Genomic DNA, 26,766 nt, shown 5'->3' on the forward strand with positions numbered 1-26,766 from the left:
CATTGTTGACCACTAAGAGGAAGGAGATTTTCTGCCCTTGATGACCATGCCATTTTAAATTAAGGAAGCCTAGGGATGACTGGGTGCCTCAGTCGGTTAAACCTCTGACTTCCACTCAGGTCATGATTTCAAGGTTTGTGGGTTCGAGGCCCGCATCACACTCTGTGCGGACAATTCAGAGCCTGGAGCCTGCTTTGGATTCTGTGTCCCCATCTCTCTCTGCTCCTCCCCCACTTGCACTCTCTCTTTCTCTCTCAAAAATAATAAACACTATTTTTTTTTTTAATTAGGGAAATCTACTGAGCTAAGGGGTTTATAGATGAGATAAAAGTCAAGGGTTAAAGATATCCCAAGTCATTGACATAATGGGAAGAATGGCCTAAAAAAATCACCAATGGATCATGAGAAGACAGATATAAGAAGACATTGATAGTAAGGAGTGTGAAGAAGAAAGGGGGAGGGGATGCATCACCAGATGGCACTCTTTGTTTTAATTGATTAATTTACTGTGGCATTCTCAGAAAGGCATCATTTGCCACAATGAAGCACAACAATTTATAGGCTGCTTTACCTCTGGCCTACACAGGTATGACACATCAGAATTCAGAGTGTGATTAGCACATCAGAATTCAGAGTGGATGAAATCCATTTGTTCCAGGCTTTGCTTCATTGCAATATCTCAAAAAATTCTTAAAAAAACTTTTAAAAGATAGGAAACTATTAGCTGAGATTAACTAACTCCACTTAACCTGATACCCCTACAGAATTGACTAGAGTTAACTTAAATAATACACGCAGGAGTGTACATGTGTGTGAGTAGGTGTAAATGTGGAGATATACTTGTAGCTATGTGTATTCATAGACATATACATAAATATATGTGAAGGTGTGTGTATATCCATCTCTAACAGAAAATAATACACAGTGAGAGGTTCTCCAATGTACCTCTGATCCCTTCACAGAAAGAAATGAAGAGACACCTAGTTGTGACTCAGGATCCAATCTTATCTTCCGTTTCATTGATTGCCTTTAGTCTGCATCATTTGCTGCAGGGTCTTGGTCCTAATACTGCAACTCCTTGTCTGTGACTCTCTACTGGAATGGCCATTTATTTGTATCAGATTTGATATGTCAACTAGAGTTTGGGCAATTCCTCCATCTGTGATTTTCCACAATTCATTCATTCATTCATTCCTTCACTCAGCAAGTATTTATGAAGCATGCAATAGGTGACAGGCACTGTTCTATCAGGCCCTATGGGCGGAGCAGTGATTAAGAGATAAAAACAGAAACAAAAACAAAATACAACCCCCCACCAAAACAAACAAACAAACAAACAAAACAGAACTGTGCCCTTATGGAGTTTATATTCCTGTGGTATTTTTACAAGTAAAAAGCATGAAGCCTGATAAAGGGGTACAGGGGGTGAGTGGCAAGGGGATCCCATGCAGTTTTTCAGTTTTAAGGAGTAGGCAGGTCTGTACCCAGGGATGGTCTGTTCACTTCAGCTGTGCCCTCTATTTGTTAGGCTCTTTGTCTTTCTCTGTTTTTCCCTCCTCTTTGCTTGGGAACAGGAGGTATCGTATAGCTTGTGCAATACTAATAGGAAGGGTCCATTTTTAAGTTTATTAGTACTTGAAAAAACATCATCCCCACTCTGCCGGTTACTGACTTTGTAACAGTTCTCTAAACAGTTCTGCATTACTCTTAAATGTTCCTTTCAATAGCATATTCATCCTGTGAGGACCTTCATCTGAGCTAAACTTAATCTCAATTCTGTGAAGATCTCAAAAATCTGCTAACAGAAAATTACGGCATCATATGCTGGTCACCTTACACGTTACCACTTGTCAAAGAATGAGACATAGAAAGCCAAATTAATGGAGAAAAATGGTCATGTTCTTTAACTACCTATGAAATTATTGGGGCAGACTGGTTAAAAATAAGTTAACAACCATATGGTACCATCTTACCTATTAATTTTGCAAAAATTATAAAATTGTGATGTAATCTGATGTGGCTCAGCTTGTAGTTGAATTACAACGGTACCTAAATTACGGGTGGTAGTGTAAAATCATAAAAGCCATTTGATCATTCTCTTTCACACATTAATCCATTTCTGGAAACTCATTCTAAATACATATGCAGTTGTTTATTGAATATTATCTATTTTAGTACAAAATGACAATGGTCTAATTACTTACTATGCAATGAATGGTTAAGTAAAATTTCATACATCAATTCAGTGTGTGGCATTTGGTGATTAAAAAGGAAATCGTTGAGGGTATATAAGTCTGATGGATAATTGGAAAAAAGGATGCAAAAGTATAACTATTCTATGTAAAGATGTACCCACATGGATGAGATGAGACCTAAAATAAAAATGGAAAACTAAAAATTTGATTTGGCAAGATGGGTAATATACAAATGTATATGTTATTAATGTATATTAATATTATACATATAATGTACATAATAATAATTTATGTACCAAAATAATTTCAGGTACTAAAATATTATTATTGCTCTAATATTATCACTACTATTAAAAATATAATTTTAGTGCTTGATGCAAGAAAATTATTGACCAAGCCTATGAAATTGTATTAGATGGCAAATGTCCCACTTTTTGCTAAGTGTGTCATGTCATCTTTAAGATGACATCTATCTCATCTTATGTAAAGATTCCAGGGCTTCTAACTATATTAAATCACATATTAAACATATTTTCTCATTTCTCCAAATTCAAGATTTTAATTCTCTTTAATGCCCTATTTTAATTGGAATGTTGCTAAATCCGTTGACAGTCTTACCAACCATTTTAACAGCCTTTTAATTTGTCGTCTAGAAAATTATAACTCTTCATTAACTTTGGGAGACACAGCATTGCAGTTGTGATATATCATTCCTCATTTTATTAACAATCTACTTAATGAAATTCAGGCTTCGAGCAGATGATGGTGATAATGTAAGCACTTGCCCTGGATTTTTTTTTTTCCTTTAACAAAATTAAGAATTTACTGATAAGCATAATAGGAGAACAAACATTCAATTCCTCAGGAGTGCAAGAAGTAAAATCCTAAAGACAGAGATTTTTGAGTCCTCATATGTATAATTAATATCCACAAATTGTTTTCTAAAATGTTCAATGTCTTTACAACGCCCTTTGCCACTGTAAGGTAATACTGAAAGGTTATGTCAGTCCCTCAATATTTATAAACATAAGTCACTTGGCTCAAAAATGGGGGATGACATAATCTGGTAGAGGATCTTAGTGAGCATGAAAATGACAATGAGGGCAGAAAGAAAGTGGAGAAGAAAGGACATTCCTTTGAGGATAAGTCTGGAGGTCTTTACTCTGAATAGCATTCACCTGCCATTGTACATTTAAATATAGTTGTAGTTCTCACTCAACAGATTTCACAAACTGTGGTATTAGTAACGTGAAATTAAAGACTAGATGTATTCAAAGATCTAACAAGTCAAGTGAAGAGCTGGGACTGAGTCCGGTCAGAAGCAGAGATAGACAGGGAGAGTGATCTGAGAGGGATCTTATCTTAACGATCAATGGTCCCTTCCTTGGCCTCATTTTAGGAGAAAACGGAGGCTTACACAGGGTAAGTGACATGTCAAGGTGACAAAGTAAATTAGTGTCAGAGTCCAAGTTAGGGTCAAGGCTTCATGAGGACAGTGTTGGCCTCTCACCAGGGTCCTGTCCGGTAGCATATATGCTCATGGCTTAGCTGCTGAACCCTCTACAAATGTCATGCTTTATCCTGCATCACCTTGGCAGCGTCATCCAAAAACTAGAGATGGTTATGAAAGATAGTTTCAGAGGGAAAAAGCATCTCTCATGAGTTTTTTTTTTTTTTTCCTTTTGTTCAGGTTTATGTAGCAAACATTGTAACACACTGAGATTAATTTTCACATAAGACCTATTTTTCCCATGGGAATCAGATATCATTTCATTTTTTGTTCCTTTCTCATATCATGACACTGCCCTCCCTAGGGATGATTTGTTGTATAGGTGGAAAGCTGCCCACAGACACATTCAAAATGAGACAGAAAAATCGAGCAAGTCTTGCCTTTGTCTCTTGACTCCATCTTTTCTGTTCTGGGCATTTGTGTATTTTGGACCGAAATTCAGGAGCTCCTTTTGAAATAAGTCTAAACAATACCTTACAGTTAAGGTAAATGGAGACTAATAGTACAGCAGATTACTAGATGGCCTACGGTATTTATTGTTCATTGTTCTAATAGTCATTTGATTAAAATACACCACAACCAGTCCCAACCAAATCACTTAACTCTATGCACAAACTCTTTAAATAATTTAATGCACATTTAGCATACGTGATTTTTGTATATGTTCATGAACATAAATATATAAACTTATTTATGTATTTATAAATTTATAATTTTTATTATTTTAATATATGCACTTTGTTCTGTGATTTATATAACATACATATTTAATATGTGTATATTTATGCACATATGCATATGTATATAACTACATACATGTGTATGGTCAAGTGAAAAAATTAAGAGTATATTCATGCTACCATTTCAATTATTGTAGGATTTAGTAATTATGATGCCATTGCAAAAAACGTGAAGTCTAAGAGGTAGTCATTTGACCTTTTAATCCCCTTTAATTGGACTTTAGAGAAATGAGACATAGGATCCCTACAATCATAACGTTTAAAATTGGTTTAACAAAACATCATTGTAACAATATGGTACACTATATAGCATATGATGTTGGGATAAGATTTGTAAGGGGAATTTTATTTTAAGAAGTATTTGATTTCTGATGCATGCCTAAAACATTTAAAATTGTATTAAATTACAGTTTGTTATTTTTTCTCTTGACATTAGCATAATTTACAAGACTCACAAACTTATTCTGGGGACATTAGTGTCATGCACAAAAATTTATGTAGAATGATGGTTAGTGAAGCACCATAATAACCAAAAATACACAAAAACTAAAATTCTACTGGAAAAAAAAAGATTCAGAGGAAAGGATAGTGTGGATATATCCCCGTGACAATGACATACAGTTAATGAAATCTTATTCCAGAAGAATATTTCAAGAAAAAAAGAAAACATTCATGATGTGATAAGTAAAAAGAACAGAGTACTAAAAGTACACATAATTCCAATTTTGAAAACACATTACATATATGCACAAGGAGTTGAAAGGCCAGAAAATAAACACACTAAAATGATAATAACAACTGCTGTCCAGACATAAGATGATACGTTGTTATAATTTTCTTCTTTATATATTTGTCATTCTCAAATTCTTTACAATAGAAATGAATTGTTTTTATAATAAAAAAGAATGCAATCCAAGTAATTTAAAAAGGCTCTTAAAGGCTGACTCCCAAATTATCCAAAAGCCCAAGTAGCAGCCTGAGCCCTATTCCCCTTCTAAATGAAGCTTGATTATATCACTGTATTCAAAAGTCCAGGGTTCCCCAAAGGCTGGGCCAAACCAGGCACTAATGAATTTGCTATTTTCTAAAAATATAGTGAAATGAAGACAGACTCTAGTAGTGAGCACTGTATGTTAAATACTCTAATCATTAACAATACAATTAATTCAATTAAAAGGATACTTAATAAAATAAGAATAAATGGGGTTTAAACTAAGTCCCTCTCTGTCTAAGGTTCATTCAGGTCTCAGCGTAACAATTATTTACATTTAGTTTAAACTAATTTACTGTTATTATCATTTTTATTAATGTCATCAATTTCTCTGATTCACTTTCACACATTCAAGGGGAATCAACAACACTAATTTTCCAGCCTATAATTTGTAAGTAACAACCAAGCCTGGTGTACATCTCTCATATGAATTTAATTTTTTTCTTTTTTTAGTTGTTTTGAGTTCAGTCCTGATCAAATGAAATTCAGAATGCTATTTATTTTTTTCCTAAAACACAAAACCTCCTACTCAAGGGTCACTGCAACTGTATCAAAGGAGAAACTAATTAATGTGTTTATTAAGTTTACTCGGAAATAAACACATGTATGCAAAAGTGAAAATGCTTCTTTCTCTTTTTCTTTTTTTCAAACAAGTGCCAGGTGATAGCAACTATATACACAAACACTGCATACTCTAAGGAGGACTTTCTACAAATATTTTTAAAGGCTCCTTTTGGCTCTGAATAAAGTAATATACTGGGACTGCCACAGGAGCATGAGTCGGGCTGTGAGAAGCCATAATCCGAGTATGCTAAGAAAATGTAAGCAAAAAATTGCAAATAAAACTGCTTATATTCATGTAACTTGTTTGGCGACAGCCATATAGCATAAGGAAAGCTGCTATAACTCATAACAGCATCTTGTAATAAAACAGCTCTATGCATCCCTCTCAAACTGTTCAGTGCTCAGAACTCATCAGATGGCTGAGTAAGCATTACACTTTGGGACAGTAAATCTGTTTCCAATATGGTGTACATTCACAGATAGGCGCTTTAGTATTCATCCTAAGACACTTCCAGCTAAGTACTCATAAAGAAAGGGTAATCATATATTTAAATATCGGGATGCTATTTTCTCTGTCTATTTTAGTAATCTAGTTCACACTAGAGCAAACCTAAATGGATCTTAGGAAACCTTTAGCAAACTCAACCCTGACTCACAGCATAGAATCTCTACCTATAATGGTCTCCAGGAAACCTTCCCTTCTGCTCCCATAATATTCTGTGCTTCTGTGTGCCATGGTAGTTTCTGTGTGCTACTAGCATTATATGGCTGTTTTATCTCTGTGGATTTCCTGAGTGCATGAACTGTACCTTTTCCATGTCTGTATTTCTAGCTCCTAAACAAAACCAGAGACAAAGCCAGACATAGGTAAGGGTTTGATGATTGACTCAGTGATTCCCCATGGTTTAAAGTGACTAGTCTGGTTTGAGGTCCTGAATCCTTTCCACAGTCCGAAGGTTTGCATAGCAGTCAGAATAAAGCAAACAGCACATGAGGTTTTCAAGCTGTTCACAGATGTTCATTTTTCTGAGGGATACATCCTGGTTTGAGCTTTGGAAGAGACTGCTTCTCTTCTGCTATCAGAGATAGGGAGAGTGGCTGTCTTACGTGCCTCAGGTAAGAGACACAAAATGGGAAACTTATTAGGGGAGACAGGAACATTCGCTCAGAAAACTAATTTTTTAATTTAAACCTCCTCCCATACAGATAAAGATTTAAGCCCTACACAGTTAGATCCTTTAGAACTCCAGGCAATTCTAAAGGTAAATTTATTGAGTGGTTAGGTCGATGTCAGATGAGCGTGAGCTCTGTTTAAGCAGGAACGTACACACCTCCCTGCCCCCACTCTCACCTCCATGGTGAGATTTTACTTACCCTTGATTTTACTTTTTTTACCCAAGACTTACCCTTGATTTTACTTTTGCATGTCTGCTCCCAGGTTGGGAACTGAGAACACTGTGATCTCAACGTTAAGTCTACTCCATGGAAGATTTCTGTCTTAGAAAAGGAACACTGCAGGCAGAGCCTCCTGATGGCATATTTACATGTGGGACTCTGGGAGATGTGGGCCACAGAAAATGCTGCTTTACCATCCAGTGGAAACTGGAATTCAAAGGGGAAGGCATTAACCTTGGATGCACAGAGAATGGCTCCAGTGAAGTGTGAGGAGAGAGGAGACTGGGTGTGCCCTGGTACCTGGAAGATCTCACGGTTTGGAAACTCCTGGGCTCAGTCTCCTGGGCTGGACCATCCCCCAGGAGCTCCCTGTTAACAAATGAATGTGTGTGAGCACATGGCATTGTGAAAGAGAGTTGTGGAGTTTACAAAGTAATTTGTCATAGGTATTTCAGCCACCATGACAGTTTGGTGGTAACAAATACTGCTTACAAAAATTTTCCTCATTATAAACTTCACCCCACAAATCAAACTTTGGAGTAGGTACTAGAATGCGGACTGTACCCAAGAGTGTACTTCATCCCAGGGGGTCTTGTCTAAGACCTGCCCAGAATCACATGGCTCATCTGTCCAGCAAAGGCTTGAAGCCGTGTCTCCCTGCTTCAAGTTCTGTCCTGAATTGCTGAGCGGTTGGAAAATCTGAGTTGCTGAAAATCTGTGTGAGGGAACAAGGGAAGCAGGAGGCAGGAGGTGAAGAGATGGGTACTTGGCTTTCTCCAGAGGCAGGGAATCTGACTTACCCTGATTCACCCTATCTATTCACACAGGTAACAGCAGGAGAGAAACACAGGGATGAAGAACTTGAGGTAAGGATGGGTGAGGACTTATCAAGGAGGCTGCAGCAGTCAGAGAATGGTCCCGCCCATCACTTAACAGGGGTGAAGAGGTGAGAGCTATCTCCTCTGGGTTCAGAAAAAGGAAAGAAAATAGTAAAAGAGAAAAAAAAAGTGAGGAAGTGAGGAGAGCTAAAACCACGGTTTTGGTGTTTAAATAATACTTGCATGAATACTGCAGAGCAAAGGACAGAGTTTCCACCTCATGTCTTCTACTTTATCCTTGGTAAATATAAACAGACGCTTTGCTCAGTGTAAACTCAACTTCGTGACTTTAGGGGAAAGAACAATGAACTTAACCAGCAGCTGATTTAGCTGGATGTATTCTGAACCAGAATCCTAACTCTAAACCTAGAAGCTTATGTGACCTTGGTGACCTCAGAGGCTCTCTAAGCCTGAGTTTCTTTATCTGTTAAATGAGTGGTTTGAAACAGATGGTCCCTAGAGGTCTGTCTGGTTCTGATATTCTATGTTCACAGCACTTTTGAGAGACTTACCATACCCTCATCATCTATGGTTTCCAGAGAAATAGCATCTGTCACATCAATGACACAGCATTTGTATCCCTCCCTTTATTTTTCTTCTGCTAAGGTGTTTTAATCCTGACAGTATAATAGAATAAATCACAGCCATCAGAGATGGGAGTGACACTGGCCACACACATTCGAGATAAACAGTCAAAAATCACTCACCCATGTCTTCCCCTTTGCCCACAGCCTCTGCTGTCTGACAACACTAAGGTTGAACTATGATTTCCATCTGGCTGCTCACATCTGAACACCAAAATAACCCTCTGCATTGTCTTAATAGCTGTAATGATACTCTGCTTTCCAGCAGCCTGTCCAGACCATCTCAATATTTGGATTTGATTTCTTCCCTCCAGCAAGTGTTGAAGGAAGTATGGTTGTTATAGAGTCAATCAACAAACATTACTTAGCACCTACAAATAGCAGCACTAAAGGTAGACTGCTTAGGTTTGATTTTCTTTCCACCACTTATGTACAAGCTGACTGCCCATGGGAAGGGTAACTAACCCTTCAAAACCTTGACTGTCCTTAAGCATAGTGATGACTTTTATTTATGAACCTCATAGGTATGAGACACATAGTAATCGTTCAGTAACTTTAGCGATTAACATTACTGTTACAAGTCCTTTGTCTCTATCTTAGACAAGACAAGGACATTATTACAGTGGTACAGAACTGCAGAAACAGATGAAGGTGATAAAGAGCTTCAAAAAGACAGAGTTCTCAGAATAATTGGCCTGGGGGCTAATAAGTCACATCAATGGATGATTTTCAAAATGAACTCTTACCCCTTCTTTGCTTTGTTTTCACAATATTTAACTTTGGCTGGCATTCCTGCTTCTATCTGGGAAAGCTATCTGTGAATGAGAAGCTATGATAGTCCATACAAATAGCGATAGGTATGTTTGTGTAAGACAGAGGGTATTTTGGTCTTGAAAAAAAAAATATTTTTCCCTCTTAAGAAAAAAGGACTGTGACACACCTGAATTAAACCACCTTTAAAAAGCCAAGGAATCACTGTCCATTAAGGATGACTGAAGAGCAAGAAGTCAATAATACTCACTGTGCCTTCCAAGGGAAGTGGCATGGGGTAGGAAGCTAGTGGAGGGTACATGGTCTAAGATAATGGAGAAAAGGATTGGACCCACTGTTCTGGTCGGAAAAGCAAGACTTAAGGATAAGGGCCATGATCTGACTGAAACGTGCTTTCTTCGTGCTCCGCAAGACATCCATTGCTCATATCTGTAACTCTCAGCAAATTCAGTTCAAGGAGTGAGCTTATTGCCTTCAGTGTATAAATGAACTCAGAGACTCCAAGTTTCTGTCAGACACACTTGAACCACCTCTAGGAAGTGGAAGGCTGTTTCCCCTTAAAGTATTCCTGGAGGGCTTTTACCTGTTCTTCCTGCTTACACTCTTCCTTAGGATTTGTTTCTGAGAAGTCAGGGACTTCTTTGTACCTTAGTAACATTCTACTGCTCTCCAGCTGAAAAATCCTCAAATGAATTCCCACTGTCCCCTTAGCTCTGATTATCATGATCTTTGTATTTCAGTCTTTCCATTTTTAAAATGGGGTGATAGTGAATTGATACATCTAAGGTCACTGAAGAATACCCAGTGTTTCAAAAGTATGCAATGAGGGGTGCCTGGGTGGCTCAGTTGGTTAAGTGTCTACTTTTGGCTCAGGTCATGATCTCACAGTTTGTGGGTTCACACCCCACATCGGGTTCTGTGCTGATGGCTTGGAGCCTGGAGCCTGCTTCAGATTTTGTATCTTCCACTCTCTCTCCCTCTGCCCCTCCCCTACTCATGCTCGCTCAGTCTCTCTCTCTCTCTCTCTCTCTCTCTCAAAAATAAACATTAAAAAAGTATGCAATGAGAAGTATTATCATTTAAAAAAAAACAACAAAACTCTATGAAAGAAGATTCCTTCTGTTCATTTCATCTCTGACCCAGCCCTTTATAAAATATGCTGAATCCCTGCCTTAGCATGCTGAATCCTTCTAATTCTGTTAAAGACTAAAAGCAAGTAGCTTACAGTATTAAGCTACTACATAATTAAACATTCTATGACAAATCATTTTCTTAAGATGTAAACTGAGGTTGAACAAAAGCAAGTTGTTCACACAGATATTAATTCTAGTTCTTACAGCTTTGAGATCAAGCCATTTGAGTTTCCTGGAAAGGGTTAATAAAAGACTTTATAAAGGTCTCTGAAATCTGAAGCTGAAATTACAGCATGTGCTATTATTACTGTTTTTGTTAGTCACCCAGAAAACAAGTAAGATATGTGCTTAGAGGATATAAAAAAGAAACAAAATGCATGTTGGCTTTCACTCAGAGTTTGGCTAAAAATACATTCTGACATGCAGTGCACAGGCATGTCCTAGAAAGCTCTCATGGTACCGGGGGCTGCCAAGAGGCAGCTCTGGCTTTGTTTGGCAACAAAGATCACTTGATCATGCAGAGAGAGTAGGGGGTCTAGCAAAGTCAGCTTTGAGTATAAAAACTTGCCTTCCAGTGCTCCTTCCCAATCTACTGTAGCCAAACTGAAATAACACAGATGCCCTATGAGGAGGTGGAAAGGGGGTAGGAAAGGGTGTGGGAGAAATTTTGGACCAGATATGATCCCTCCAGATTCTAGTGTATGATGGGAACCTCTGATCAACAAACATGTATTAAATGTCTCTGTGAATGGCACTGTAGCTGGTACAAAAGGGGAAGGAAAGATGAATGAGGCACTGTGTTCATCCTCGAGGAACTTAAAGGGCATATTTACAGCTTGCTATTCTGCACAGAGATCTAATGTGATGGCTTCCAAGGGGGAGAAACCAATATCATGTTTCCTAGGCATGTAGTGAGAAATTGCACATGAACTAAAAGCAACAACAACAAAAACAACCAACCATGGAACTCTATATTTTTGCAACTTTCAGAGAAATCTAAAAGTATTCTAAAATTAAAAGTTTATTAATTAAAAAAAAAACTAACCAGCCAAACAGAAATCATAATGTTTCTTATGTAAAACAAAATAAAAAGCAAATCACAAACATTCTAAAATTTAGTAAATTTAGTAAATCTGTAATGCAAGCTCAGCACCTTCTTGTTAAATCAACCATTTCCCAGTGAAGATGTCCTATGCTGGCAGTTTTGGGAGCTACATCTCCCAGATAGACAGTCTTGATTTGGCCTACATAGTGTACCTCAAAATTATTTAGCTGCCAAAGGTCTTAACACACTTTGCCCTGAGAGCAAAGGCTGAGAAGAATTCTTGTGAATACACTGTATTTAGGAAGTGATTCAAAAGAGAAGTAAGGGACGGGGTGAAAACAGGACAGGAGGGAGAGCCAATATAAGGAAGAGTGATAGACTTGTCCACCGCTGTGGGTACCTGGTATTGATGGTGCTGGAACCTTCCAAGGAGCCTTCGGCTGTGTTTCTCAGGATGAAGGAGAGAAGCATATATCATCAGCTTCCTATCCATTGACTTCTGAACCCACTGATCAAGGTGGCTCTATGGGTGCTAATTCTGGGATTGCTTATATTTGACTGTCTTCATCCTCAAGGGCATTCAGCAACTTACTGTCAGAAAATTCCAGGGTGAGGAAAAAAGCCAGCATGCTATGTAGAGCTTACTTAACATGCTCCAAGAGTACATTACAACATTTAAAACCTGAGGATTTTATGGAGAAAAAGATCCAGATTTCTCATTTTCTTGAAAAGTTGTGACATCTAGAACACTAGACTTGAATTCTCCAAAAGCACCAAACTTCCACAGCTGAAAGGCACTGCCTGAACACACACAATCCAAATTGGGACAGTATCCCCCATGATACACAGTTGAAAACACAGCTTGCTTCATTCCTTAACCTTACTGGTGTTCTCTTATGAATGTTGGACTTTTCACACTTACTTGAACTATTCCTAGACTTAACAAATATTCACAGTGAAAAGCAAGTAGGGACCCCCCATTAACATGGTCTTTCCTCACTGGCTTCACTTTCAAAATAAACATACTTTGATGGTGTTTCTTCCAATAGGCTTCAAATCACCATTACTGCTTTGATGGTGAAGATGTTAGATCCATTGATATAATTAATTGATTACGTGCTACATGCCAAGCCAGATGCTCGAATTAAATCCTCACTTTTAATGTTTAACCAAATGTCAGATAAGAAGTAGGAAGGCTAGGGGCACCTGGGTGGCTCAGCTGATTAAGTGTCCGACTTCGGCTCATGTTATGATCTCAATGTTTGTGAGTTCGAGCCCCACATCAGGCTCTGTGCTGACAGCTCAGAACCTGGAGCCTGCTTTGGATTCTGTGTCTCCCTCTCTCTCTGCCTCTTCCCCACTCATGTTCTCTCTCTGTCTCTCAAAAATAAATAAATGTTAAAAAAATTAAAAAAAAAAAAGAAGTAGGAAGGCTAAAAGAATTGGTCCACTTGCTTCTTCTGACTCAGAACAAAGAGGTGGATGCTGGCAACCGAGGATGTGCAATACTTGGGACACAGTGAGCAGATGCCTGCTCATTCCTGGTTTGGAAATCCTGTGTAATGAGCTCCTCATTACATGGCATTTACTAAGCAAAACCCTCTAAGAATTAGGAAGCTTGACTGAAACTAGAATTATGGGCTTTTGAGTAAAAAGTGAGATTCCAAGTCACTATGCTAAGCATGAGTCCCTGTATGTTTGAAATGCGATCAGTTACCAAGGAAATGGTTATACTCTATATAGAGTTTGTCCAGTTACACTCAATCCCTTGAGATGTTTATATAAAAATATTGATACCCGAGTACAACCCCCCAGTGATTCATATTTAATTAGTCCTGGGAAGGGCTTTAGCATGGGAACTTTTCAGAACTCCCCAGAAGCATCTAATGAGGTTCCCCTGATTCAGAGACAGAAATGGCAGGGTGCTGTGGCCACATTCACTGTCCCCTCACTGCTCAGCTAAGACAACTCAGCACTTTGCTGTAGGCTCCCTGCTGTTCAGTCTCTGGGTTTGTGAAGCAGAAAGTGTTAAGTGGGTCATCTCCAGGCAGGGCTTTTGCATCACATACAAATGGGGGTCAGAATATAAACATTCACCGAATTGTCACTGTAAACTAAGAAGAACTTGAACCCAAGGCTGTCAGGTGAACAGAGGTATTTTTAAAGTTGGTAGTGTCACCTGAATTTGCAGTCATTTTGAGAAGACTTTGTTTTGGCTATGGATATTCATCCTGAAGTTGACTGGATTTTTTTTTTTTTTGAGGACATTAGAAGTAGTATTTCTCCTTTCTATCAATGTTCCAGCAAACAGATCCATAGAAATATATTTAATCCACTGGAATTACTCTCTAAATAAATTCAACATTTTAGTTCAAAGTGCTACAAGTAAATTCTGTGCTTTAATTCCCATACGTGAAATGGACTTTAACTGTACAAGGACGAACTGAGAAACATGTATTATACAGTCAAGGTGGCTGTAGACGTGGAGGGATTTAAAAGGAAGTGTTTCAAACTATTTTTAAAATAAAATGCATCCCACTGGGATAGCAACTGCCCAATGCCTACTATTCATAAATCAGGGTGAACAAAGAGAAGCTTCACATTTTGTGGCTCTGGCCAAAGAAAAAGACCTAAAAAGGAAGGAGGATAACAGGTTCAGCTGGGAATACAACAGAGCCCATCTGATTTGTTCTCTTTTTTTTTTTTTTTTTTTTCTTATTCCCAAAAAGACCATTCTATCTTGGAAAAAAATGCATTAAAGATAATGCTCATTGTAATGTTGGGAAAATACTCCAAATATTATAAAAGACTGTTGGACATTATTAAATAAGTCTGTGTTGCACTTATTTTTAATATCTATGTGCACACTCAGTATTTGTTCTGATGGCTCCCAGCAGAGATTTATTACTAAAGTAGATCTGACTTGAGGTTGAGTGGAAAGGAAAGCAGTCAGTGCAGGAGGAATATTGAGTATCTTGGTACAAGGGAGTTTGGCTGCAGCAGAGAGAGAGAAAGAGGGCTTGTGAGATATGCATGCCAATTAAGGTGCTCAAGAAATGAACACAAATTCATTTTGGGTACACACCAGCCTCCTCCTCTTCATACGTCCCTGGGGATGCTTCTGGAATTGCCAGAGCTGAAAATTAAATTATAAACCTAAAACATGACACTGAAAATGTAATGTCTCCTTTGATAATATCAGTGGGATGATTCATCAGTGGGTGGGGCAGCACCACTCCCAGACCCAGACTGTAAGGCATAGTGAGTCCGACTTTGGCAATTACTCCATTTCTCCCAGCAGTTTCTCTAAAGCTTCCAGTTGGAATTACATCCTGTCACAGATCACACTGCACCAAAGGCCTCCTACACATATGACACAGTAGGTCTCCACAGAGGCATAACCGCAGTATGTGGCACCAGCGTGGAAAATCTGATAGTATTACCGTGATACTCACAAAAAGCAAATGTTCACGCAATTCAATATGTGAGCGTCAGAGTGCATTGCAGAAAACTCTTGCAAGCTGGCATTTCACAATGTGGGATTGGATACTGTCATGATGGACAGACACACAACCCACATGTTTAAGTTCCTTTCTGAACTGTGCTTTAAATTCTTTTTCTTGGAACAGGAAACAAGCCACTAATAAGAATAAATTCTCTTGTAGTTTCATCCATGAGTCACTGCACAAAACTGCAGAGCACTTTGTTTATCTCTCTAGTCACAGGAGTCAGAAATCCATGGGCTGGGTATGCTGAGTCACCCATACAGAGGATAGTAGTAATAATAACAGCTTGTGAAGGGCCACCAGAGATCAGATGGCAGAGGTTTCACCGAAGAAGTGGTCTATACATTAAGCCTTGTGTGAAGAAAATATTTGGAATGGGCAGATATGTATTCTACAAAGAAGAAATGGACATAGGAAGTACACACTATATTTGCTATCATTAGAGCCTTTGGGGGTCGGGTATGTAAAGTCAATGACTAAAGGGGAGAACTGGTATAAGACAAAAGGCAAGAGATGTGGCCTGTGGCAAAGAGGAATGTGAATAGACTGGCTACAGGCACTGGATTCAAAATTTTTAAGGCAATCTATAAGCCCAGCTAAGTATATCTAGGGGCTAAGTATGCCTGTGTGCATTAACTTTGTGATCTCTGATTTAGGGGTTCAAAAGGAGGCCAACTCTGAGTAGGGGAGTGGGAAATAAAACTAGTACTGTTTTATTTATTTATGCCTGGAAGAGTCGGTCAAGTTCAGACTGAGTAGAGGATGCAAAGTAAGTCCCTCCCTCCCCACTCTGTTTGGAGGATCTTCTTCTTTTTCCTGTCCATTGATCAGCTGTGCTCCTATGTGGGCTTCTTATTTCTTTCCTTGCACATTTTTCCTGGATGATCACACTGAGTCCCATGAACATTATTAGCTGTCAACTCCTGAATCTCTATCCAGCACAAATCTCTCAGCAGAATTTAGAACTGTACATTCAACTGCCTATTAAGCATCTACATGTGCATGGCCTAAGGGCACCTCCAACTCAAAAGGTCCACAGTTGCACATACTAACTTTACCCACACATCAGCTCATCCCCTGTTTCAAAACCCCAGTGATTAGTACTAACATTTGGACAGTTGCCATAACCAGAAACTTCAGTCCTTGAATCTTCTTCTCTCCCTCACCTTGCTTGTCCCATCAGTTGCCAGAAAGTTTTGATCCCACATTCTAAACATCCTCAGCTTGGCTAGTCAAGTTATCAATCGGCAGAAATAAAATACACACTCACTTGTACACACACACATATGCCCCCACACACATGCTATGAGCTTTTTTTATTTATTTAGCCAAAGACAGAGAACAAACAAGGTATTGTGATCATGTGGAAAGGAGGTGGGTAGAGCATGATGCTTTTTTTTTTCTGTATTTTACTTGCCCTGTATCCATAGGAGGTAGTCTGCTGCTGATGCTACTCTTTGCATAAGCAGGCACCTAAAAATGTTGAGGGGAAAAAAAAATCCAAATTCTTGTAACAATGTTACATTTTTATGCTTAGGCTTATGTAACCATTCCAGGAGAATTTGAACTAACAATCTATGCACTTACATCTAAGGGCTTATTTACAGGCCTATGTAACCATTCCAGGAGAATTTGAACTAACAATCTATGCACTTACATTTAAGGGCTTATTTACAAACATTGACCTTTCCTGTATCTTTAAGTAAACTCAACATCAAAAAGGTAATATTCTCTTTGCAGGAGAAGAAAGCAGTCAATGCCCAAGAGTCCCAAAACAATATAGCTGCCTCTAATTTTACAGTGTCCTAAAAAGTCAACAATCTTTGTAGCACAACATTTTTCAAACCATCTCCATTATTCCAGTTCAGACTATTAAACTCTCTTGCCTCAATGAAACACACTCTCCTAATCTACCTCACTGAGCATCTTGTCTCTCTGTAATATATTCTGGAAACAGAAGCCAGAATTATCTCTTCAAAAAGCCTTCATGACCTGGTTTTACGCTACCACTCTAGCTCATTTGTCCCCACTCCACATTCAGCTAACCTGAACTTTTAGATTCTTGGAATGACCAAGTTCTGCCATCTTTGGACCTTTGCATATGCCTTATCTTTTGCCTGAAAACTCCTTCTTGCCACTCTGAGCATCCAACTCCTTATCCTTCAAGTGTATGAAAGGACGTCACAATTTCTGAGATTCCTGATGCACAATTCTGAGTTAGATGCCACTTCAGAACCAGACGCTATTTTCTTTTGTGGCGTTTATCAGAAGTACCTAGGTACATGTCTATTATATCTTTCTTCTCCAAGATTGCCAAGCTTTGTGTGCTTACAGACCATGTTTGCATTATTCGTTACTATATTCTATAACCTAACACAGTTGCCTCATGGGTACCACAAAATATATTTAATTAGGGTAAAGGGGCAAAAACAGAGTGATGTTTTAGAAATGCAATACTATCTATGATACAAAAAAAAAAGTATCAGGGAAAGGACTAAGGGAAGGAGGCAATTTAAATGTTGAAGTAGTTTTCCAGTCTTGAAATGCTGGACGCTTAACATGGAATGAGGAAATTAGACAAAAAGATAAGAAAGAATAACCATCATAATCTGGTGAATATCAATATAAAGGAAAAAAAAAAGATAGAGTCTTCTTGGAAGACCAAAATGTAAGAGTTGTGAAACTAGTTACCAAAAGCTAGGATATAAAAATGGAAACAGACTTTGAGGAAAAGACAATTAAGTTTCTTACTGGACTATTTCAAAAGACATACTCCAGGAGCAGTTAGAAAAGTCTAAATGGACCTTGGGAAGACCATTTATCTTAGACTTGAGCATTAGCAGGGTAGGGAGCATTTGTTATGAGGCCAGTTAGTATTCCTTACCCACTCCTGATATCAGAACCCGACTTTCCTATTTGGAATTCATTCCACCAGCTTTAGGAGGCACTTACCACAGCTATCTCCAAGCACAAAGTAGGCTTAAGTCTAAAACATGACCAGGTAAAATCCGAGTGACACATGCCCCATTTCTCTGAATCTGACTCTTTCCAGTGATGTTACAGAGGGCAGAGAATATGGGAGTGGGGTTATCATCAGACATCTTCAAATACATATCTCCAAGGAATAAAGACAATTATAGAGAATGAGAAATAAGAGATGGTATGTGTAAGCATTGTTAGATTCTCCAGTGATATAAGACAAAGCATCATATTTTTTGCATAAGCTCATTTCAGCAGGAATATTGTCTTACATTCACTTGTAACTGAAAAAGCCTTGCAGAGTGGAAACAGTGAATGTTGAAGTTATATGAACTAGAGTGTTACAGAGAAAGTGCCGTGGAAAAGAAAAAGCGGAGGGATAAGGGTGAAAGTGGAGAATTACCACAGAAAAAGAGCAGAAAAAGAAATACAATTCAAAAAAGTTAGATCTACAGTTGAACGCAGAGTTGACAATAGAGAACTGTTTAAAGGACAATAATTGGGCAAACATAAAGAGCAGAGTTTGAAAAATATATATTTAATCCTAGAAGAGCAATAACTACAATAAAGAAAATCCAGAGAAGACGGAATCACTAGGTGACAAGGACATAGAGTGATGACAATGGATTACTTTTCTCTAGAGTTTATATGGATAAAGTCTTCTCTTAATTAAACCCAGCCCTAAAATTCACGTTTATATGCCATAAAATGAACATCATTAAAAAAAAGCTTGTATCCAATGACACTGCCTTAGAGCATCTTTCTTTCTTTCTTTCACTTGTAAAATTGTCTGACTAGCAACTCTCTTACAGTATGTTGAAATCAGCTGACAGTTGTTAGATGGTATCTTTCCTTCCTTTCTAAAAATAAGAAAATAATGTATGACTTATGTTCATCTTTGGTAGCAAAAGTTATGGCACATAGGGAGTCAAACACGCTCTATCAATGACTGGAAGAAAACTTCTGGATTTGAAGATGTCAGAGTTTTTACAAGTCATAAGAAACAAATCTGAGGCAAAAAATATTTCTCTTGCATGAAATATTATGAGAGGCGGAGACCAGATGATGACCACTTTTGTTGGCAACAGGCTTAAAATGACAATCATGATAACCACCAGCATTTATTCAGTGCCTATTAAAATACTGGCAGCATCCAAAGAATGATGAATGCATAATCATAATGATCCCAATAACTATAATGGTGGGAACTTTCACGGAGGGGGAAAATAGGATTTAGAGAGTCTATGTTCTAGAAGTGGATCAAGCTCACACTAATGGAACCCATCAGTACTGGAATACAGTTTAGCTGTGGGTCTGCATTCTTAACTGCTCTCCCCTATGCCTCTCAAAGGAAGCTAAAAGGATTCAAGTTAGTCAGCAAGGAGACAATGGATCATATTACACTGAACGGTTATAGATTCTCTTTTCCTAAAAAGAAAAAAAAAAAAAAAAAAAAAAAAACAAAAAAAAAAACAAAAAAAAAAAAAAGAAACATTTTTTTATTCTTTTTTTCTAAAAAAAAAAAAAAAAAAAAAAAAAAAAAAAACTCAACAACACAGCCAAAAAATAAGAAGCAGCATTTTATTCTCAGCTGAGTTTATGAAAAGAAGTTCTGCCTAGAGGTGGGAGAATAAATGAATAAATTAAAAGCAATCTTTTCAAGGTACTTTTTAGCCTTCCAAATACTCACCTGACAAACTTTTGAACTTCACTAAAACTTAAAACATGTTCTTTGTAGGTAAAGTTCTAGGGTTTTCAAAACAGAATCTTTCTAACTGTTGCTTTGGGTGCAGTGGAAAAATAACTACTTTAAGACAATGATACAGGCAGAAATGCTCACAGGTTTCCCGAGTATTTCAACAACTCTTCTATACACTGATTGAATGAATTCAGATAACACTTTAGCTTACTAGTGAGTTTTTAACTCATTAACACAGGTTAAATTTATGCTATGCCAAATTACACAGAGTAAAACATATTGCCCGAATTATTTTAAAGACCACAAGAAAGAAAATTGGCTTATAAACTACCAAAACCAAACTTAGCCTAAAATGTATGTGTTTATGTCTTTATGGATTTTTTCAGTGCATCAAAGGGTAGGTGAAAGTGATTTCTGTGCTAGAACCGATTGAGAGAACTGATGGAAGCATATTTTCAAAAATCCAATCTTCCCCCAATTCTTTCTTCAACCTTGACCCAAAGAGACAGCCCGAGATGCAGAGAAAGAATTCAATCTTGGCCCCCTCTCGAGAGACCTGAGAGCTACTAACTGGAAAGAAAGGCTTTTTGAGCCATGAGAAGCCTGGCTGAACTCTCTGGCCCACTGGGCCTTGCCTAGCATAGAAACCAGTCAGTTCTGCTTACCTGAGCAATATCATTTAGATAGCAACACGTTTCTTGGTTAGTGTTCCAGGTTGAGAGGTTGTGCAAAGAGGTGATGACTATAGGCGAGGGCCAAGAATCGGTGCAGACAGCCTAGCACACATTCTGACAGCAGGAACTTTTTCCTACAGCAGTGGTGGAGAGCTAGTATAAGTGGGCAGGCTCGCAGGGAGTCTGGGACAGCCATGGAAATGGAGGCAAATGGGTGAGAATAGGAATATACATCATCAGAGCTGGTGGTCTTGTTCATTGTACATTCAATCAACGTTAGCAGCTGTAGTTCCTATAGTCAGAAATGTTTAAAGGTGTCGATATTTAAAAATTTTATAAACTGAACACCATAGCTTTTGACTTAGGCTTTAATGTCTTATTTTTGTTTATTTATTTACTTATTTGGGAGGTGATCAAACACAGTGGCTCAAGTTCCAAACATAGCTCTTGAATCCAACTTCCTGGATTTAAACGCTATCTTCATCAATTCCTACATTTATGACCTTGGGATGATTTATTTAACCTCTCCATGCCTCAGCTTCCTTATCCATGAAAAAGGGGATACTAATAAAATCCACTTCACAATATTGTTTTGAACATTATCTGAATCAATATAAGCAAAATTCTCATACTGACATCTAACATATAAAAAGTGCTCAGTGAACATCAGCCATTATTCTTTTGTTGTTCTTGTTAATCATGTTTAATACACCTGAAAATGGTAAGACATAGAGTGTGGACCAGAGTCACAGGCACATAAATATGCAAAGCAGAGCTCAGCTCTAACTTTAGGCTCCCAAGCCACGGGGAAATGTCTTGTGTGTCGTGCTGCTCTACACCCTAACGTCAGGGTCCCAAAGAACAAGCTCAGACAATCTGCCTGGGCACTTGGCTGACCTTCATTATTTAAAGTGGCATCTATTTCACAGGTTATCCTGGGGCTAGGTCTAACCAGAGATCAGACCACTGGTCAGTTTTGTCAGGTGCATTAACTCTCAGACTACTAGGGTGCTATTCAGTGCAGAATTAGTCATTTACTAATTACTAATTACTCCAATGGCCATAGACCTAAGGTCAGCATTTTTCACCCTTCACACCAGGAGGATCCAGAATAATAGAGGCCAGACAGGTAATTTGCATTGTCTCTCCTTAGCAGCAGAGGCTGATTCTGTGCTGAAAGCAAGCAAAGAAGATATAATTTGATGAGAGCTTCCAATAAGATTCTCATGGGAACATCTAGCCTATCTCTCCTGCTGGGATCTGGCAGCTTCTTGCCTTTGATACTTGCAGATACTTGCAGGGGAACTGGACAGGGTCTGACCCTGGCCCCACATCACTTTTACTAGCTGGCAATTCTTTTCCACTCTGAGCAACGGAAGAGTCATCCAACTGTGTTTGCCAAACTTGCTTGAATGTGAGAAGCATGTTTGTTTTATGATCAGTGTCTTGGGTTTTAAATAAGAATACCACAGGAGATGATCCCACCATGATCCTTGCTAATGTATCTCTAGGCTAATAAGTTCTGAAATGATCCTGCTCTTTGATTTCATGAATAAGAAAATAAAATGAGAAATGCATGACATTTAAAAATTATTGTTATTGCTGAGAGTAAAATTTATTTTAACCCTCTCTGTAGTAGCTAAGTTTCACATTGAATGTGATGCTCACCAGATTGTATCTCCTGTTCTTCCTCTCTTTAAATATGTGCTTATTTACTTCCTGAGTTCAATTTTAGAACCCATCAAAGTAGATCCACTCAGACTCTGACTACACTTTCATGCATAAATTCATAGATGTCTTCAGAAGGAATTGCACTTACATATGCAAATACTTTCCAATGCCTTTTCATTTCTACTTTTGGCCTGCACAGTTTTTAATTCATGCAAACACATTACACAAACAAATATGGGCTCAATAACAACACACGGCATGTGTGAATTGTTAATTGCAAAGCTATGAGTTTGATATGGCCAAGCAACTTCCATTATTATCAATGGAGAGGAACAAGATTAAACAGGAAGAATAAAGGTATATTTGAACATAAAATCCCAAGCATTTGATTTCATTTTATGTAAATATTAATAAGGGAAAAGGTGACAGGACAATCTACAATTCAACAATAATCTAGGATCTACAGCTCACTGCACAATGATCCAGAAACCAGGATGCACCTTTAATGAGACTAAGGAAAAAGGGTCTACATTTCAGCACAGAATCATAAGAAACAAGAGTGTATGCAGTAACACTATAAATAAAACCAAAAATACAGCAGAAAATGAAAGGCTTTCAACCATGCTGAATGTGCATCACCTTTCAGAATATTTGTATTTTGTATTAGAGATGCTCTTGGAAATAACAAATAAGGGTCCTATTATTCTATACTGGAAATTTGAACACTCCCTTAATTAATTAAGCTGTGATTTTTCATATTTTCCCCCAATTCCCACTCATGCACTTTGGGGTCAGGAGACAACTCAGTGAAATAAAACATTTGTTGAAGTTACTCACAGATCAAAGACATGTGATACAGAGCAATTTTCAAGTAACCCACCCCTTGTGTGAAGTGTGCTTTATTTACATGAAGATAACTCAGAAAATGAGAGTGTAGATTAAATAAAAATTGTATCCTGCAAAGTCTACAATTGCAGTGAAAATACAATTTTAACTGTTTCTATGCTGAATTTTTAAATATTCTGTTAAATATAAAAACTGGAGGTAGGCTATGGGAGCATAGGAGAACATGTGTTTTAGAATAACCACTGGGTTAGGTGTGTGTGTGCGCACACATGCATGTGTGTATGTATGTGTATTTGTGTGATGGTATGTGTGTAACAGAGAGAAAATACACATGCATGGTGTTTTCTACCAGGAATAGAATTTCAAAGCTGCTATGACTGAATGTTTGTGACACACACCCCTTCCAAATTCTTATATTGAAACCTAATCCCCAGTGGTATTTGGAGGTGGGGTTTTGGGGAGGTGATTGAGTCATGAAGATAGACCTTTATGAATGCGTTTAGTGCCCTTATAAAAGATGACCCAGAAAACTCCCCCTGCCCTCTTCAGCTATGTGAAGACACAGGAAAAGACAGCTGTCAATGAACCAGGAAGCTAGCTCTCACCAGACAATTAAATATGCTAGCACATTGGACTTCCTATCCTCCATATACAAAATAAATTTCTATTGTTTATAATCTACCAGTTTATGATCTTTTGTTACAGCAGTCCTAAAGAACTAAGACACAAGTTGAAGTATCTCATGAAGTATCTCATTAGCTGTTATAGTCACTAACAGAACATGAAACAAGAAATAAAGAATCAATGTGATAAACAATGATGCTATAATCTAGCAGGCAGGGCCTCCACCCTTGGTACTGGTCAAGTGAACCTTCCCAGCTCATTCACTGTGTTTTTGTGTATTCACTTGTGATTTTGCTAAGCTGTTAATGTAAATCACACACGACAAGGCTGGTACACAAAGCAAAAGACATGGAGCTAGTGAGTCAACGTAGCCATACTGCCTCTCAGCACTGTTTATGCTTTAGTCTATATATCCATACATTTACAGCAACCCCTGACAAGTGATGACAAACTTCCGCATGGATATTGGATATGAAGAGAATGCCAACTGTTAGCACTTGAGAAAAATATTCTCCTCCCTTAAGAAATCAAAATACTGTAAGACAAATAAGATTTGGTGTAAGTAGCAGGGAGAATTATATATGTGGAATTGGTTAAATAACATACATCAGTTCACCTATGCTCTGAAACACCAAAAGACAAATGCATAACTCAAGATTAACACCACATATGAGGTGGGAAGAAATTATATATTACACAGGACAGGGGAGGTTTGAATATGTTATAATCAATTTACCATTTGTTCAAACAGAATCTGAGAAGCTCACCGTGTAAAACAGTAGAAATTTGAACTCTTGGAAGTTTGTATCGGGGCGGGTTCAAGGGAAAGGAAAAAGAAAAAAAACAGTTTAAAAACCACAGCTAATTTTCTGTTCCTGAGGACAGGGATTCAGAATGGACTCAGGACTACTCCTTATGGAGCCCAGACTTTGCTGTACCTTATTTCATCTATCAAAACCTGCTACTGTGGGGCTCCAAAGTAACCACCAAATTGTCAAGGGATACAGTGTCCAGGACAAAAAAGGAACTTCTATAATTCCCACAGGATTCTGATACAGGTCAATGAAAGAATTGTTCTCTTACACTAAACTCTAATGGGGAGATGATGCCAGCAGGCTGTGCTTCGGTTTTTACCAACCTCAGTGATCGACGCACAACTGTACAAGTCAAAAATGTAAGGCAGCTCAGAGCAACTCAGTGAAGTCAGCTCTACATACCTTGTCTTGGAAACTCATCTGACTCCCGGTGAACGAGGTCTGTGACTCGGTTTCCATAGTGCATCCTGCTGTCGTGGTCATAGGCCTTCAGAGTCTCACTGGAGCTATAGGACTTTTGCGTGGGCACACGGCAGTCTTCGCTGTCCAGGGAGGAACTTGTGTAGCGGCACTCTTTGCCACACCGTCCCCTGGTCAGAGAGCGATGTCGCCTGTCCTTTACGTCCATTATCCCAGATCTGACAGAGAGCCGATGCTTTCAGAAAAGGGAGGCCAAAGTTTTGGTACTTTTCACTTGGCCACCTAAAAACATCAAAGGAAAACAACAAGACTGTGATTATAAGAAATGCTGCCTTCAGTTTTGACTCATGCTCTGACTCAGATAAAAACATAAAAAGGAAATGTGGTCAGAGCACACAGTCTCTTTTTGCAACTTAATATATATTGAAATAATCAGCCTAAATAGAATGACTTGATACAGTAAGTTAATTATTTTGCTGTTTAATAGATTTTGAGAAAAAAGAGTAGTGAAATAATTCATGTTTTGATTTCCCTATGTGAATACAGATGACATGATAAGTCTGTCACTACTGCAAGATTTTACTATGAAGCAGTTCAAAGCAAAACTGATTTTACCCATCTTTAATTATATTCTCTTTTTGCTAGAGAGGGTTTGGGGTAAAGCAAATATCAACATTAAATAAATAGAAGTGAAAGAAAGGTGTATAAGGCATAAATACATGCTACTGAAGCTTTGTGATGGTACCAAGTCATATTTGACTAATATGCAATTACCTAGTTGGGTCTGAAAAAAAGTAACATAAGCCATTCTTCACAGGCAAACAATACTCTTCTGATTTCTTTAATGAACCTTCAGCAAATTCTAATCAGTTTTTTTCTTTGCAGAACTGTGTCTTAAACACACCCGGTCCCTCCCTTCCTTAGTCACCTACCAACAGAGATCATGCTCACAAGAAGTCTAACTGGTACCACCACCCGATCATCAACCTACGCCTGCACATGCTGTTCTCTTCATTGCTGGGATATCTGCTGCTAAGAAGAAAAATGGGGAAGAGCACTGAATGCAATAGATAAGCTGATGAGAAGGAACCTCTTTAACATATGAACTGGCAACCAGAGAGCCCTTCAGTCTGTCACTTGACACCCTTAGCCTGAAAGTGTATGCTAAACATCCTCAGAAAACACTAGCCTTCTGCCTAGCAAATATGACAAAATAGCTTAGATGCCTCTAAGTTTCAAATGATAGGCTCTTACTGATTTCATTGGCCATGCAAAAGAGCATGGACCATAGGGCGAGGGCCTGGACAGAATGGACATACACAAAATTTCATTAAAATGGGAAATACAACCCAGACCCAGCATAATGATTTTTCTCCAGGCTACTGTTGCTCACTACCTCTTCAATACATTAGAAAATATTAGGTGAACAGATTTGTAGCTTAGAACCCTCTGCTCTTCTTTGGCTATTCACCACATTGTAATGGGATGCCTATTTATACCAAAGAAATAGCCTGTATGCATAGTAATGTGCATGGAATCTGTCCCAGGACAGCAGAAGCCAAATTATCCTTCTCTTGTCTTTATACAGTAAGAATCCCTTCTGGATCTCATAAACGCTCCTACTTTATATTATTTATATACTTTAGCAAATACTGCCTGTTATCATGGACAATTTTGTTTGAAAATCGGCAATTAAAAAGAGAGTACACCTGCTCTGAACACCAAG

At 38.2% G+C, this 26,766-nt stretch overlaps 1 protein-coding gene and 1 long non-coding RNA gene across 2 annotated transcripts in view; one reads left to right on the forward strand and one right to left on the reverse strand.

Annotated features, from left to right (window-relative positions):
• The window catches only part of LOC125934443 (teneurin-2-like), an 88,704-nt gene extending 63,388 nt beyond the window's left edge, over positions 1–25,316 (reverse strand). The window contains exon 1 of the mRNA XM_049647818.1: positions 25,023–25,316. Coding sequence (XP_049503775.1) covers positions 25,023–25,248 — 226 coding nt within the window. The 5' untranslated portion in view covers positions 25,249–25,316. The remainder of the gene's footprint in view (positions 1–25,022) is intronic.
• On the forward strand, positions 7,457–26,765 carry LOC125934447 (uncharacterized). The gene is made up of 2 exons (XR_007461402.1): positions 7,457–8,261; positions 25,926–26,765. It is a non-coding gene; the product is annotated as an uncharacterized LOC125934447 (long non-coding RNA).
• The last annotated feature ends 1 nt before the right edge of the window (position 26,766 follows it).

The sequence above is a fragment of the Panthera uncia genome (assembly GCF_023721935.1).
Source record: "Panthera uncia isolate 11264 chromosome A1 unlocalized genomic scaffold, Puncia_PCG_1.0 HiC_scaffold_17, whole genome shotgun sequence".
Lineage (NCBI taxonomy): Eukaryota > Metazoa > Chordata > Mammalia > Carnivora > Felidae > Panthera > Panthera uncia.